We start from the raw sequence: 13,463 nt of genomic DNA on the forward strand, positions 1-13,463 counted from the left end.
CTAGGCCAACTCTAAACTGCCCATGAGATACCATTCTCCAACTCCTCATTATTATGTGGTGAAGAAAAGGTAAAGCTGCAGAATCTTTACTACCAAGTCACTGTTATTCTTTTCTCCAGACAATACTTTGTATTTTCCTAAAACACTGCCAAAAGCAGGGTGATTTGCAATCTTACCTCTGCTTTTTCCACCAGAATGGAGTCACCTTATGGTTTCTTTACTTACTCACTTTTAATGAAAGCCTCACTCATTCTAACTCCAGACAGCTCTGCTCTCCAACAAGTTCATGCTTTTCATGCCTTTCAGCAGCAGGCTGCTCAGGCAAATGTTCTGTCTGACAGGGTTTGAAGAGGCACAAAAGCCCTTTCTGAATTTTATTTTGAGAAAAATATTCTCTGTAGGAAAAAGGTGGCAGCACATGCAGTGAAATGCTCATGTTATCTGTTACCTATACTGTCCACAAAGCTAAAACAAATTACCATACAATTACACTGTGGTATGCTTATTATGGAAGTTAGAAATGTACATAATCATATCTAATATAGGCATTAACACATTAAAAGGTATTCATCTTGCTTATTCAGAGGGTAGAGTGGGTGGAAATCAGATTCCACTGCAGTGCATTCCCCTGGAATGGCACCAGAACCATTTTAGAACAGATCTTCCAGATAAGACCAGCAATTTACAGCCAAATTCACAACCCAATCCACCCTGGGATCCAGCTCACTTCCTCTTCCTCCACTTAAGTCCCAGAAGTTATTCTGCATCAGGTGATAGCAACTCATTGCCAATCTCAATACCAGAGAAAGCCGTGTCACTATACAGGTAAAGATAAATTTAGTTACCCCTAGATAATGCCTCTTTCTGCTGCCAGAGCAAACAGGCACATGACTTTTCAAAGCACAAGTACAGGGATTTCGTATCGAAGAAAGCTGTCATTTCGAGTTCAGCATTAAAGAACAGCTTTCAAGAGAATGCAAAGAAAGCATTTTCTTTTAACTGACAGCTAAGCTAAACCTCTGCAGGTTTCAGGTATTCTCTTCTACACTTGAGTTTTTAATTCAGTGTAGGACCTCCTCTACATTTCAGGAAGTGGATGAACCATCTATTTGTTAATCCAACTATCCAGCTCCTAATTACAACATGCTGAATGACTTCTGCAGCTAGGTGAAGCAAGAGCAGTTTTAGCAGGATTTTCCTGCTGTAATTATCTTGGTTTCATATCTGAGAAAAAAAACACTCTTGCTCAGTATGCAGATGCCTACACTGAGAGCTAACTGCCCACTAGCTACTGCAACCGTGTTTAACACTAATATAAAGAAAATTTGAGTATGGTGTAGGCTGAGAACGTATAATGCATTTTGAGCATCAGTTCAATGGCTCATAAGTGACATATCTCTTCTCAAACCTTCCACCAGTAGATGCTTGTCATGCTTCAGTTTATCTTCTCAAAGTAGCATTACTTGTTATTTTTAAAAATTAAAAGCATAATGCATCTCAAATCCAAAGCCTACACTGAACAATATTCCTCAGTCAGTCCAGGTTTTTCAAAGAGCTCAACATTCAACATGTACAAGCTTTTTACACAGATGCTGTTCCCTGCACAGACCCATCACTGTACGTGCCCAGATAAAATCCTGACAGACTGCCATCCAGTTCTCATCACACAAGCAGCAGTGTCCTAAATACGGGTAATCCAAATGAACAGGAAAACAGACATTAGCAGGAAACAGAACATGTCAGGCTCAAATAGTGAAATGAAGAATTCCAGTTGGAAGAGCCAAAACATTGCTAGCAGATCACAGTGAAGGCCAGTTCAGGAATCCACTCCCATACAACCCCTGCTACACAACTCTTAAAGGAAATCATGGCCCTGGCACTTGTGGCTGCACAACATTCTTCATGATCTGCTAGTAGTAAGAGATTCCACACTGAACATCTAGACACCTGCAAGGCATGACAGAGTCCTTTGCATCCTCCTCTTGTCGGCACTGCCATTGCACTCAATCTAACTTGCAATGAATGCAGCTGTCTCTTGGGTTATGTCTAACATCTGCTTAATCATCCACCCAGGAAGTAGGAAACTAAGTCTATAGGACTTGAAACTCTCCTATGTCTACCTTGGAACATAAAAACAAGCAAAATCAAGTAAGAAACTCACCAAAGCTTCAGAGATGCTCATTTAACACTGAATAGCAGTAGGTATGATTTAACACAGCATGTGGATATTCTGCTTAAGACCATAGCTGACAAGACAGTGAAGCACTCAACTAGGTTAAAAAGCCTTAAGGTTGTTCTCCTCATCTATATAAAATTGGCAACTTCCACCTCCAATAAATTTCAAATCAGAATGACTCGACCCAGTGGCTGCAGGAGCAAAACAGTAATTCAGACCATCAGGGTTTCAGCCTAAGCAAACTACTGGTCAGCCCCTACAGACCAGGCTATTCTGTTAGACCTTCAGTCAACATCAGCAGCCTGTTCATTTAAATTAAAAGCAATACCCCCATCTAGAGGAACCCATACACCCAAGGCCGTTCAAACTCAGGGTAAGGGAAGGTTCCCACTTTGAACTGATGTTAAATGCTGCAGCATTACATGAGTACTATAGGTTTCCATACAAAAGGAAGCTATTGACAGTTTTCATATCACAGCTGTAGCTCCTGCCAAGCAAGTATGCATATTATCAGCTAACAGGGTATTAGATCAGAAGGAATACAAATAAGACAGGGAGGAATTCTCCACCTCAAATCTTGTCTGAGAGTCAGGCTTTGGTACCCTGTAATCAGTATTCAATCATCTTAACATATTTGACTACTCCACTTTTGCTACTGCTGTGGGAGAGATTCCTCAGACTCACCCAGCTTCAAGATAAAGTCAGAAATCGGCATGTTATCTGTTTTGTGGATCGCTGCCTGTGTCCAAGACCCTCCCCTAAAACCTTGTAGAAGTTGGTTTCAGATAACAGTTGTCCAACATCTGAAGATAACTTGATTAGCCCAATCTTCTCTTGTTGTGAGCTTACACAGAAGGATAGCAATTTCCATATTTGAACCCATGGACTAATTGCTTCTGTAAAATTATGTTTTAGGGAACATTAGTGTTTAATCCTGGCCAGCTAACACAGATCTTGCTCCAGACAGCTTCCTGCTGCCTCATCTGACATCAGCTTTAAAAGCCTTCAAAAAATGTAGCTAATTAATCTTCCAGCAAAAGCTCAAGCACATCCTAATCTCATATTCTGGGAGGAATATGCACTATTAGTTCTTCTAACAGCAACACCTGATGGACAAGAATTCATCTAGCTATAGCACTATTATTTCATTCAGCTCTCAAATTCCACCTCCTGGACTGACTGCTTGTATATAATAAATGTACATAGTCTTTGGACACTACCAAATGACTTGATTAAAAGAAGTTTATTCCAATTATTTGTCATAATTTACACTGCTACTGAAGAGGCAGTAAAATGGCAAAGATTTGCCATTCCCTTTTGTTGTGTTTAATATTCTTCACCTTCATCTTCTCCATCCATTGAGTCTGTGCCCACTTCTTCGTAATCTTTCTCAAGTGCAGCCAAATCTTCCCGAGCCTCTGAGAACTCCCCCTCCTCCATCCCTTCTCCAACATACCAGTGAACAAAGGCACGTTTGGCATACATCAGATCAAACTTGTGGTCCAGTCGAGCCCATGCCTCAGCAATGGCTGTAGTGTTGCTCAGCATGCACACTGCCCGCTGGACTTTGGCTAGGTCACCACCAGGAACCACTGTGGGTGGCTGGTAATTGATGCCAACCTACATGAAAAGCAGAACAGACCATGAGTTTCTGTGGTATTTTACAGTGGCTATAATCAAAGTTAGATAGTAATTGAATAAAAAGTTTCACTCCTAGTCTCTGTTGATCAAAATACAAATCAGGTACCTACAGAACACCCCAATGAGAAAATACACTTAAACCCATGACAGTGAATAAGAATTGTCAGAAAGTCACAATGTAACTGAAACTTACCTTAAAACCAGTAGGGCACCAGTCCACAAACTGGATGGTGCGCTTGGTTTTGATAGCAGCAATGGCAGCATTGACATCCTTGGGGACAACATCCCCACGATACAGCATACAACAGGCCATGTACTTGCCATGGCGAGGGTCACACTTCACCATCTGGTTGGATGGCTCGAAGCAAGCATTGGTTATCTCAGACACAGAGAGCTGCTCGTGATAGGCCTTCTCTGCCGAAATAATCGGGGAGTACGTTACCAGTGGGAAGTGGATACGAGGGTAAGGCACCAGGTTAGTTTGAAATTCAGTAAGATCCACATTTAAGGCACCATCGAATCTGAGGGAAGCAGTAATGGAAGAGACTATCTGACCAATGAGGCGATTGAGATTGGTGTAGGTCGGGCGTTCAATGTCCAGATTCCTACGGCAAATGTCATAGATGGCCTCATTGTCAACCATAAAGGCACAGTCGGAATGCTCCAGGGTGGTGTGGGTGGTCAGGATGGAGTTGTAGGGCTCAACAACAGCTGTTGAGACCTGTGGTGCAGGGTAGATGGCAAATTCCAACTTGGATTTTTTCCCATAGTCAACTGACAGGCGCTCCATCAGCAGAGAAGTAAAACCTGAGCCAGTGCCTCCCCCAAAGCTGTGGAAGATCAGGAAACCCTGCAAGCCAGTGCACTGATCAGCCTGAAAGAGAAAAGGTATGTGTTAATGTCTATACAGTTGCTTTAAGAACCCCAAAACAAGCTCAAGACCAGCAACTCTGAATTCTGACACATATGAATTGGACTCACCCAGGTGGTGTCCCACAAACCACTGTATTCCTGGCTATTCTAAGCCCGACACATTTTGGAGGGTGACCTCTTCAAATTACTACCTCAAGCTTCCCCTACCCCCAGTTTCCAGGCCAAGGCCTTCAATGACCAAGAAAAGCAGTAACATTCAAAGAACTACAGAGCACCTATCCTTACACACATTTACATGTTCTCTACCTGGATGGAAATGGAGAAATCTCCTGTCCCAGAACTACTGCTACAATCCTGTAAGAGTTGCAAGCATGTAACTCCGTTCAGGGAAGTGATCTGTCAATGTATTACACTGCCATTCCAGTTTAGTCTTCTCAGGTTGAAGAAACTAGACTGCCTCGTCCTCAGTAAGTGCCACATGGTGCTTATTTTGATTTCCAGGACTGACAGGGACTTCCATCAGCTTGTAAAAAGAAATTACAACCACATTTTTTTTCAGGTCAAAGTATAACTTGCTGCAAACTTAGCTTTAATTAGACAATGGCAGACAAGGGTTGAGCTTTACTGGTTTGATCAATACTAGTTTTCATCTGCAATGGTTGTATTTCTCAGTGAGACTCAGCAGTCCATATTAAAGCACCAGAGGTATACCCTGGATTTTTTTGTGCAAGAATTACCTTACCTTTGTGACAGAAATACCTGCTTAGCAGCCCTACAAAGGGAACTTGAACCCTCTAAGCTGTTCATAAATTTTCAACATGATCAAAGCACTGGGGAGCCTGAAACATCCCAGCTTACTGATATGTACTCCTTTTCTACTGTTACAACCATAAAATTAATTCAGAAATTTTAACAGCAGGAAATGCAAACAGAAGTTCAAACCACAGAAACAAACACTCCTATTTAAACTTCCTTGCAAAAGCCCCAGCCAGAGACCAATCCCTTTCAGCAGGAACTATGCAAATCATCCTGGCTTTCTGAAGTTGAACATTGAACTATCAGGTTTTGGGTGCTTCATCAGCATTTTAGGCCACTTGAAAGTTAGATATGACAGGAATAATCCAACCATTCTCAGCTGGCTAAAAATAAAACCAGATGCAGACTAAGTCCAAAGAATCTCATAAATTCAAGTACAATTTATAGGGCTATGTAATTTTTTTTAAAACCTAATTTCCAAATCCTGTGAAATAGGATAAAAAAAGATGTTTAAGAGCCTTCAGTGAAGAAAAGTCTTACCAGTTTCCTGATACGCTCTAGAACGAGATCAATTATCTCCTTCCCAACTGTGTAATGACCTCGAGCATAGTTATTCGCAGCATCTTCTTTACCAGATATCAGTTGTTCAGGGTGAAAGAGTTGCTTGTATGTCCCATTCCTAACTTCATCTGCAGAGGCAAGATGAATATTATTTAGACTGTTCAGAAAGCATGGAAGATGGTCTTGTAGAGATATTTGGTTATTCAAATGATGAACTGTACACTCCAGCACAAGTGGCTGTGTTAGAAAGAAACCAAGCAAACACACATAGCATCCCCCACCAGGTACAGATTTACAGGACGATCTAGAGTTATATCTCCACTAATTAACAGAAATCTGCACTTAGATCTAGCAGGCTAAAAGCTCTGTCCTACCACAAAGGTAAAGACACTCAAAGCTTTGTCTCTGGTTTAGCTCAGGCCATTCTTGAGTTGTATGCTAATGCAGGATTGCATCCTTTAATTAAAAACCAAGGGAAAAGCAAAAGCTTTACTAACTACAGATGAAGTTGCTGCTTGCATCTATGCTTTTTAACCTGAAAAAGCAAGCAAGATGAAGACAAGCAGTAGTTAAGATTTAAAAACACTGTTACTATTTGAAGGTTTAGACTGATCAGCTACCACTGTAGTTTGCAATCCAGTACTCCAAAATATTTCCAAGCTGCACCAAAATAAAACCTATCTGGAGCAGTCTACCATTCCAAAGACAAATATATTTAAGACTTTCTGCATTATAACTCCGAGATAAAGGAGAAATATGGGTAAAAAGGAAAAATGTACAACTTGAAGAAAACGATAGCTGGTAGGGTCAACATGAGTCAAGAAGTAAGAAAACTTGAAAAGTTAAGAATCCTTAGCCTACAAAAACATGCTGGAATGAAGAATGTAGAGTTCAGGAGACAGCTAAACCAAAGCTTTCCCAGACACTACTCTTCATGTTTAAGTCTGTCTGGGGTAGATTTTCAAAGACATTGTGTTGAATTCCCTGATGCATTACTGGCCTACTTCTTGGTAGAAGGTTTGATGGCATTTTATCACCTCATCCACAGAGCTGGTGTACACATACTGCTGTCCTGCTGCCCTCACCAAAAGCAGCACCAGTACAGTACATAGCTCCAAAAATCCCTGACACACTGCAGGAATGGGAAGAATTATGCTAGTCCTGCCCAGTCAAATAAGCAGGGCACGAATAAAGGCTATCCCCCAGCAAGGCACATGATGTAATCTTTAAAAAAAAGCCCTCACTTTTTTAGTATTAGCAAGCATTTCATAAGACAACCTTTTGCCCATCTCCTCATTAAGTGCTGGCACACTGCCTTTTGCCATTTGTCCCAAGACTCACCAGTTACTAACCCCCAGAGGCAAGGTGAAATCTTTGTCACCTGCTCTCACCTCATTTATCAGCCTTTTCTGGCTGCTTAGAGCCACCACCTGGCCAGCAGCAGGGAAGCAACAGCCACAGGGCTCAAGAAAACAAAGACAGACCTGCAACAGCTCCTGGGAATATTAGTGTATGGCCAAGGATGCCTTGGCTCATTTCTAAGTTGAGACCAGCACCCTCATCCTTGACCTGCCCAACAGCCTTCTGCTGTCCTGCAGATACTGTATTAGCCACAGAAAGTGGTTTGGGGTGTAGCAATGTAAGTCAGTCACAAAGACCCACAGTTCAGGTATACAAGAATAGCCTAAGACTATTCACTCATCACCTTTTCCCAGTTCTATGTATTGCAGAAATAAACAGCAACTGCAGGACACCACACAGCATATACCTCAAATCATTAAGCTCCTGAAACCAGCTCCAGCAGAATTACTTCAGGTACACACACTGGTGAGAGCAAAAACAAGATTCATGACAAAAGGAACAACTGTCTTGTGAAACTAGGGAACTCCCATTGAGCTGGCAGAGCAGGTAATGCCACAATATGGGATTGGTCAGTGCTTGATGCCTGGGATCACATCTGAATACTAGTGTTGCCAGAGCCTGGGATCCAGCTGATTTTCAGGATAAGAGTGGATTGTTATTCAAAGACAAGGCAGCAGGAAGTTAAAAGTGCACAGTTTAAGTCCCTGAACTTAGGCTAGTGATTGAGACTAATTTCTACAAGGACAATTCAAGCTACAGAGAGTAGAAGACTGTTTTGGGAAAGCACAGGAAACATTCCAATGTAAAAAAGGAAACTGCTTAATGATACATATCACCTTTTTAAAAGGTTCCTGTTGGCTGCTGTACACATTATGCCATGTTGTTTCAAGAGGTTGTAACTGCTTCCTTGCATGGCAAAAATATGAAGCATATTCAGAAGACTCATTTATTTCCACAGGCTGGCAGCAGGCAATATTTAACTTTAGCACTGTAGAGTGCCCATTTGCCAGTGTCAATGAATGGAAAGCCAAGTATTTTCCATCACTAGGAATATGTAAGCTTCACAAAGCAAAAGTTTAAAGCCCCAAAACCATTTTCAGAACTAGAGAAATGGAGCCCTTGGACTATAAAATGTGTAAGTTAAATCAAATCCTACAGCATGTTTTACAACCCCTTGCACAGGTCACTATTTACCTATAACTGCTGGTTCAAGGTCCACAAACACAGCACGAGGGACATGTTTTCCTGCCCCAGTTTCACTGAAGAAGGTGTTGAAGGAGTCATCCCCTCCACCCAGGGTTTTGTCACTGGGCATGGTGCCATTGGGCTGGATGCCGTGCTCCAGGCAGTACAGCTCCCAGCACGCATTGCCGATCTGCACGCCAGCCTGGCCAACGTGGACTGAGATGCACTCACGCTGCAAGGAGACAAAAAAATGGATTACTCAGCAGAAATAGCAGTTTCCTTGTTTAAAAAACATTTAGCACACAGTGCTTGAACTCCCATACTGCAAAGCTATGGAAACATTGGCCCCATTGTCTTGGTGTTAGGGGCATTTGGCACAAAATACAACAGAACACAAAAGCCTCTTTCAGTCATCATCCATCTCCACCTAGAAAGACCCTTTTAGACACTGGCATTTTTACAAACTCATTCCTCCTCCTTGTTCTGTCCTCAACCAGACAGGAAGAGCTTGATCAACTCTTCCAAGTCCTTCAGTCAACTTCTCTTCATAACAAGCACTGAATATTTAGAACAAGCTGCTGACTGCTGTCACTGCCCCAATTAAGTGTCTAGAAAATCTTCACTCCCAGAACTCCACCCACCAGATGGAGCAAAGCCATCTGCAAGATCCAGGGCCATTTTGTTTAATATACATAAAACCCAGAAGAATAATATTCCCTTGATCACTTCAAGGAGCTTTGTCATTCTGTAATAATGTCTCTGCCTCTAACACAATCCTTAGTATCACTTCAAAATGGAACATCAGGTCTCTTATCACAATGCTGTATGTAAAGTATTAACACACTGCAAAAAGGGTGACAGGCAAAGCAGCTTCAGCAGGCAGCCCAACAAGGCTGCACAGTCATCGAGAAGCCAGGCCATGGCAATTAATAAAGTCACACTATCTTTTTAGGCAAGCCAGAGAGCAACTTGTAACTCCTTTCTACAGCAAGAAGAGAAAGAGAACTATATCACCAGGTCCTGGCCAGTGATCCAGGCTTTGTTAGTGAAGCTTCAAAGCAGGTGGGGAAGGTCCCTGAAAAGAAGCATGGAGGGACTAGCATGCCCAAGCAAGTTGAATGCATGGAAGACAGACTATGAGCCTTCCAGCACCAAGTGAACTAGCACCACTACTTCCAACTACACAAAGCAACAACAATCATTCACATTCCAAAGAGAATATTTAAGTGTTTCAAAGTACAACTTGAGCAACAGAGCAACCTACAGGTGCCATGTGAAAAGCACAGATGTTTCATTTGACAAAGTACAAAGTTCAGCACTTGAGGCAGAGTTAACTCCCCAAATCAGTACAAAGAAGCAATTAACTGAGTGAGAAGCAGGCCTACTAAAAAGATCCTGAAGGTTACCAGAGAAACCATCCTGAGTGTTCAAAAGGGCTCTCACCCTCGATAAGACAAATCACATGCCAGACTACAAAAGGAGACACATGGGCCAGCACACTAAGAAGCCTTCCCCCTCACTCTATGGGAGGTCTCAGGTCAGATGTTAGGAGAGTGCTGGGAGATTTGGGTTGGGTGTGTGGAAAAGCTTCCCCTGCACAGCACTGCAGACCTGGAACAAGTCACCAGGGAGGTGGGAAATAATCTTCATCCTTGGAGGTTTGCAAAACTTGATGAGACAAAAACTAGTCACAAAAACCTGACCTGGTGCTACTGTTAGCCTTGCTCTGACAGGTCACTTCCAACTGCTGTCCCACAGCTCTACCAAGTACTATTAAGTATATGCAGCTATTTAATTAAACAAATCTTTGTTTGACACTAAAGACTCTGCCTATCTTCCTCTGCATAGCCTTGTAACAGTAGAAGTCTTACAGTACCAAGAATGCTAAAGATCAGCATGAAATCTGAATATCGAAAGTATAATCTCTAAGTTGTAAAGACAGACAAGAGACAAGCATCACACTCAAAACTCTGAGCCTTCACATATCACTAAAGGAAGTTTCATAGCTGATATGGTTTAAATATACACTACAGACAGTACTGTTAAGTGCTGTGCTCAAGCCACAACTCAGGACAGAATCCTTACTAAGCACTAAATGCCCTCCCTCACTTACATGCACTACTTTCAAGCATAGTACTAATTTCAGTGAAAAATCCCAGAGAATTTTCCCAGCCCAGTCTGAACCTTTCCAGTCTCTACTCATCCTTTTGCTACAGGATGTGCTCCAGCTTTAGAGCATCAGCTTGTCTTATAACTGCCTGTTCAGTAGCCATCGAAGGCTCCTAGGTGGTCCCTTGCTGTACTCCACCGGGCTGAGGAAGCCCAACTCTCTATAATCATACTTGGATCATGCTCCAGGTCCCTTGATCCTCCTGCACAGTATTTCAGGTACAGCTTCATCTGTTTGGAGCTGATGGAAAGCCAAGTTTCATGAGAGTATCTGTATCACCTCAGACCAAGTTCAACAACATACTGTAATGAAGAATGTGTTTCCCTATGACACATCCTTTGCAGAGGTGAGGGGCTGCATTCACACTCTTGATTTGGCTTAATTTAAAAATCATGACCATAAGAAGCCAAAGAAGGACTTTTTACAAGGACACATGGTAATGGGACAAGGAGTTATGGCCTCAAACTGAAAGAGAGGAGATTTAGGTGAGGTATTAAGAAGTTCTTCCCTGTGAGGGTGGTAAGACTGGATGATCTTTAAAGTCCCTTCCAACCCAAGCCATTCGATGACTCTTAAACAGGCCTCCATAGAAGGGAAAGAACAAGATAAAGACATCAACACATCCTCCAATGGTCTCCTATCTTCTAACTGCTTTCAGTTCAAGAAGTGTTTCCCATATGTTCATAAACCCTACAGAAGCTGCCTGTTATTAACAATGTCAGAAGACACCACAGACTCCCTTCAAAAGGGATGTTCAGGGGAAGTACCCACATAGAGAAAGACCTCATGCTTTTCGATAAAATGCCACTGACAGCTCCCACTTGTGCTGTACAACTCAACAGCTGATCTGTCCTCTTTATGATGTTCTAGACCTTTCAGGTATGCCCCTAAGGCGGACTCCTAACTTACAAGGTCATTGCAGCTCAGCTCTATTACCCAGCCAGTCTCAAAGTCCTTCAGGAAATCTCCCCCATCAGCCCCTTCCCTGAGCTCTCCAACCATTTCACACCGCAGCTGGCACCCGGCTCCGGTAGGGGCAAGCACCGGCAGAGAAGCAGCACCTCCAGAACAGCCGGCGCCATGACCTTTGTTACCCCTCCGGGTCTCACATGCCTCACAAGGGTTGTTCTCACTCCTTTTATATGTAACGTGCACCCATGAGAGGACGACAGCGGCTCACCCTCCCCTCACAGCAGTGGGCGGGACAGAGGTTCCGCCACATCCCGCTCCGGGGGCCTGAGGGCTGACTACGCCCAGGATGGAGGGGCCGCGGCTCCGCTCTGCTGCTGCCCGGGCCAGAAGCAGCTCTGAGGAAGGAGTTGCCTCAGAGCCGGCTGCCGGGCCGCCGGTCTCGCCGCCACAGGGGCGAGCCGCCATGTTCTCGGAGAAGCCGCCACCATTTTGGGACGCGGCCGCGCGGCGGGTCACGGTCCCGCAGAGGCCGGGCCGGGGAGGCGCGGGGCCCACTGGCGACCGCGCTCCGGCTGCCACCCGCTGCGGGGCCAGCGGCTCGGGGCGGACCCGCGCCTCTCGCCGCTCACGGGCGGGGCCACCCCGCCTTCCCGCCCCCGGGGTGCCTCGGCGAGCGGCGCGACGCCGCGACCCCCTCCCCAGGCCCCAGACTCACCATGGCTCAGGCGGTGGGGGGCAGCGCAAGGGCAGCAGACGCGCAACGGGTCTGGGCAGCGCCTCAGAAGCGGCCGCCCTTCCCGGGCCCAGCTTATACAGGGAAAAGGGCGGGGCGAGCGCCTGCCCGCGCCTCGCTCATTGGCTAGGCCTCCTTCGGAGGCGTGACCTCCTCGCGGCTCTATTGGGTGTCTCCGCGGCGGGAGCGTCCGCTCGTCCAATCGGAATCGCGAGGCGGCCGCGGGCTGTGCGTCCGGCTGCACGCCATTGGATCGCAGATATGAATCTCACCGTCCTGCGCTAACCATTGGCCGATTCGTACCCAGGGGTGGGGAGGGGGCGGGGATTGATCTTCCCGCCAAGGGAAGGCCGCTCCTCCTCCCGCCTCAGGCGCGGGCCGCCCTCAGCTCCCCTCAGGAGGATCCTCAGGAGCGCAGGCCATGCTGAGGGGCTCCCGGGCTTGTGAGTCCTTTCAGGTCCCTCAGTTAAAGCAGGTAGTGAAACGCGGCAAGGCAGGAGGTTGGATACCCAGAGAGAGGGGGAGTGTGTGTCCTGCTGAGGGTGCCCTCGTCTGTGAGGGCAGAAGAGTGTCCAAGGAGGCAGGAGGCAGCTCCACCACACTCTCACCAGGCAGGGCGGTTTCCACAGTGGAAAGAAAAGGATTTAAAGGCATGGAAATGGAAAGGATCGACTCTGGAAAGCCATGAAGGTACTAATGAAATCGGTACCTTTGGTGTTTAAATATCTCAGTTTAAGTTGGGTGTTCAAATAGGAAGTACAAAGCCTCTGTGGCGTGTGCCCTGAGGGTTAAGTTGACAGATATATTGATGAGATTGCCATACTGCTCCCTGGGTGGAAAGCTGCTGAGGTAGTATATGCACCTCAAGTTTGGAGAACCATCCTTTCACAGGCAGCAGGGGCATCTGCTTCAGGAAATTGCTTCCTCCTATTGCTGAGCTCTTGCTGCAGGATAGGTACGTGTTAGAATTTCTAACAATAAGAAAGAAGATCATGTTTTTGCTCTTCCTGTGTGGATCTCCAATCCCCTGAGCTGCCTGAACAAAAGTGATACATTTGAACAGAGTGTGGTGGTGTCACCTCAGGCTGGGCCTA

The 13,463-nt window shown here is 45.0% G+C and overlaps 1 protein-coding gene across 1 annotated transcript; it reads right to left on the minus strand.

Moving 5' to 3' along the window:
- Nucleotides 1–3,400: 3,400 nt before the first annotated feature.
- LOC104554357 (tubulin alpha-8 chain) lies at nucleotides 3,401–12,447 on the minus strand. The gene is made up of 5 exons (XM_062013458.1): nucleotides 12,352–12,447; nucleotides 8,564–8,786; nucleotides 5,987–6,135; nucleotides 4,011–4,691; nucleotides 3,401–3,796 (listed from the first exon to the last, which is right to left on the minus strand). The coding sequence occupies exons 1-5, from the start codon at nucleotides 12,352–12,354 to the stop codon at nucleotides 3,503–3,505; spliced, it is 1,350 nt and encodes a 449-aa protein (XP_061869442.1). The 5' UTR covers nucleotides 12,355–12,447; the 3' UTR covers nucleotides 3,401–3,502.
- Nucleotides 12,448–13,463: the final 1,016 nt, after the last annotated feature.

This window comes from Colius striatus, chromosome 22 (genome assembly GCF_028858725.1).
Source record: "Colius striatus isolate bColStr4 chromosome 22, bColStr4.1.hap1, whole genome shotgun sequence".
NCBI lineage: Eukaryota > Metazoa > Chordata > Aves > Coliiformes > Coliidae > Colius > Colius striatus.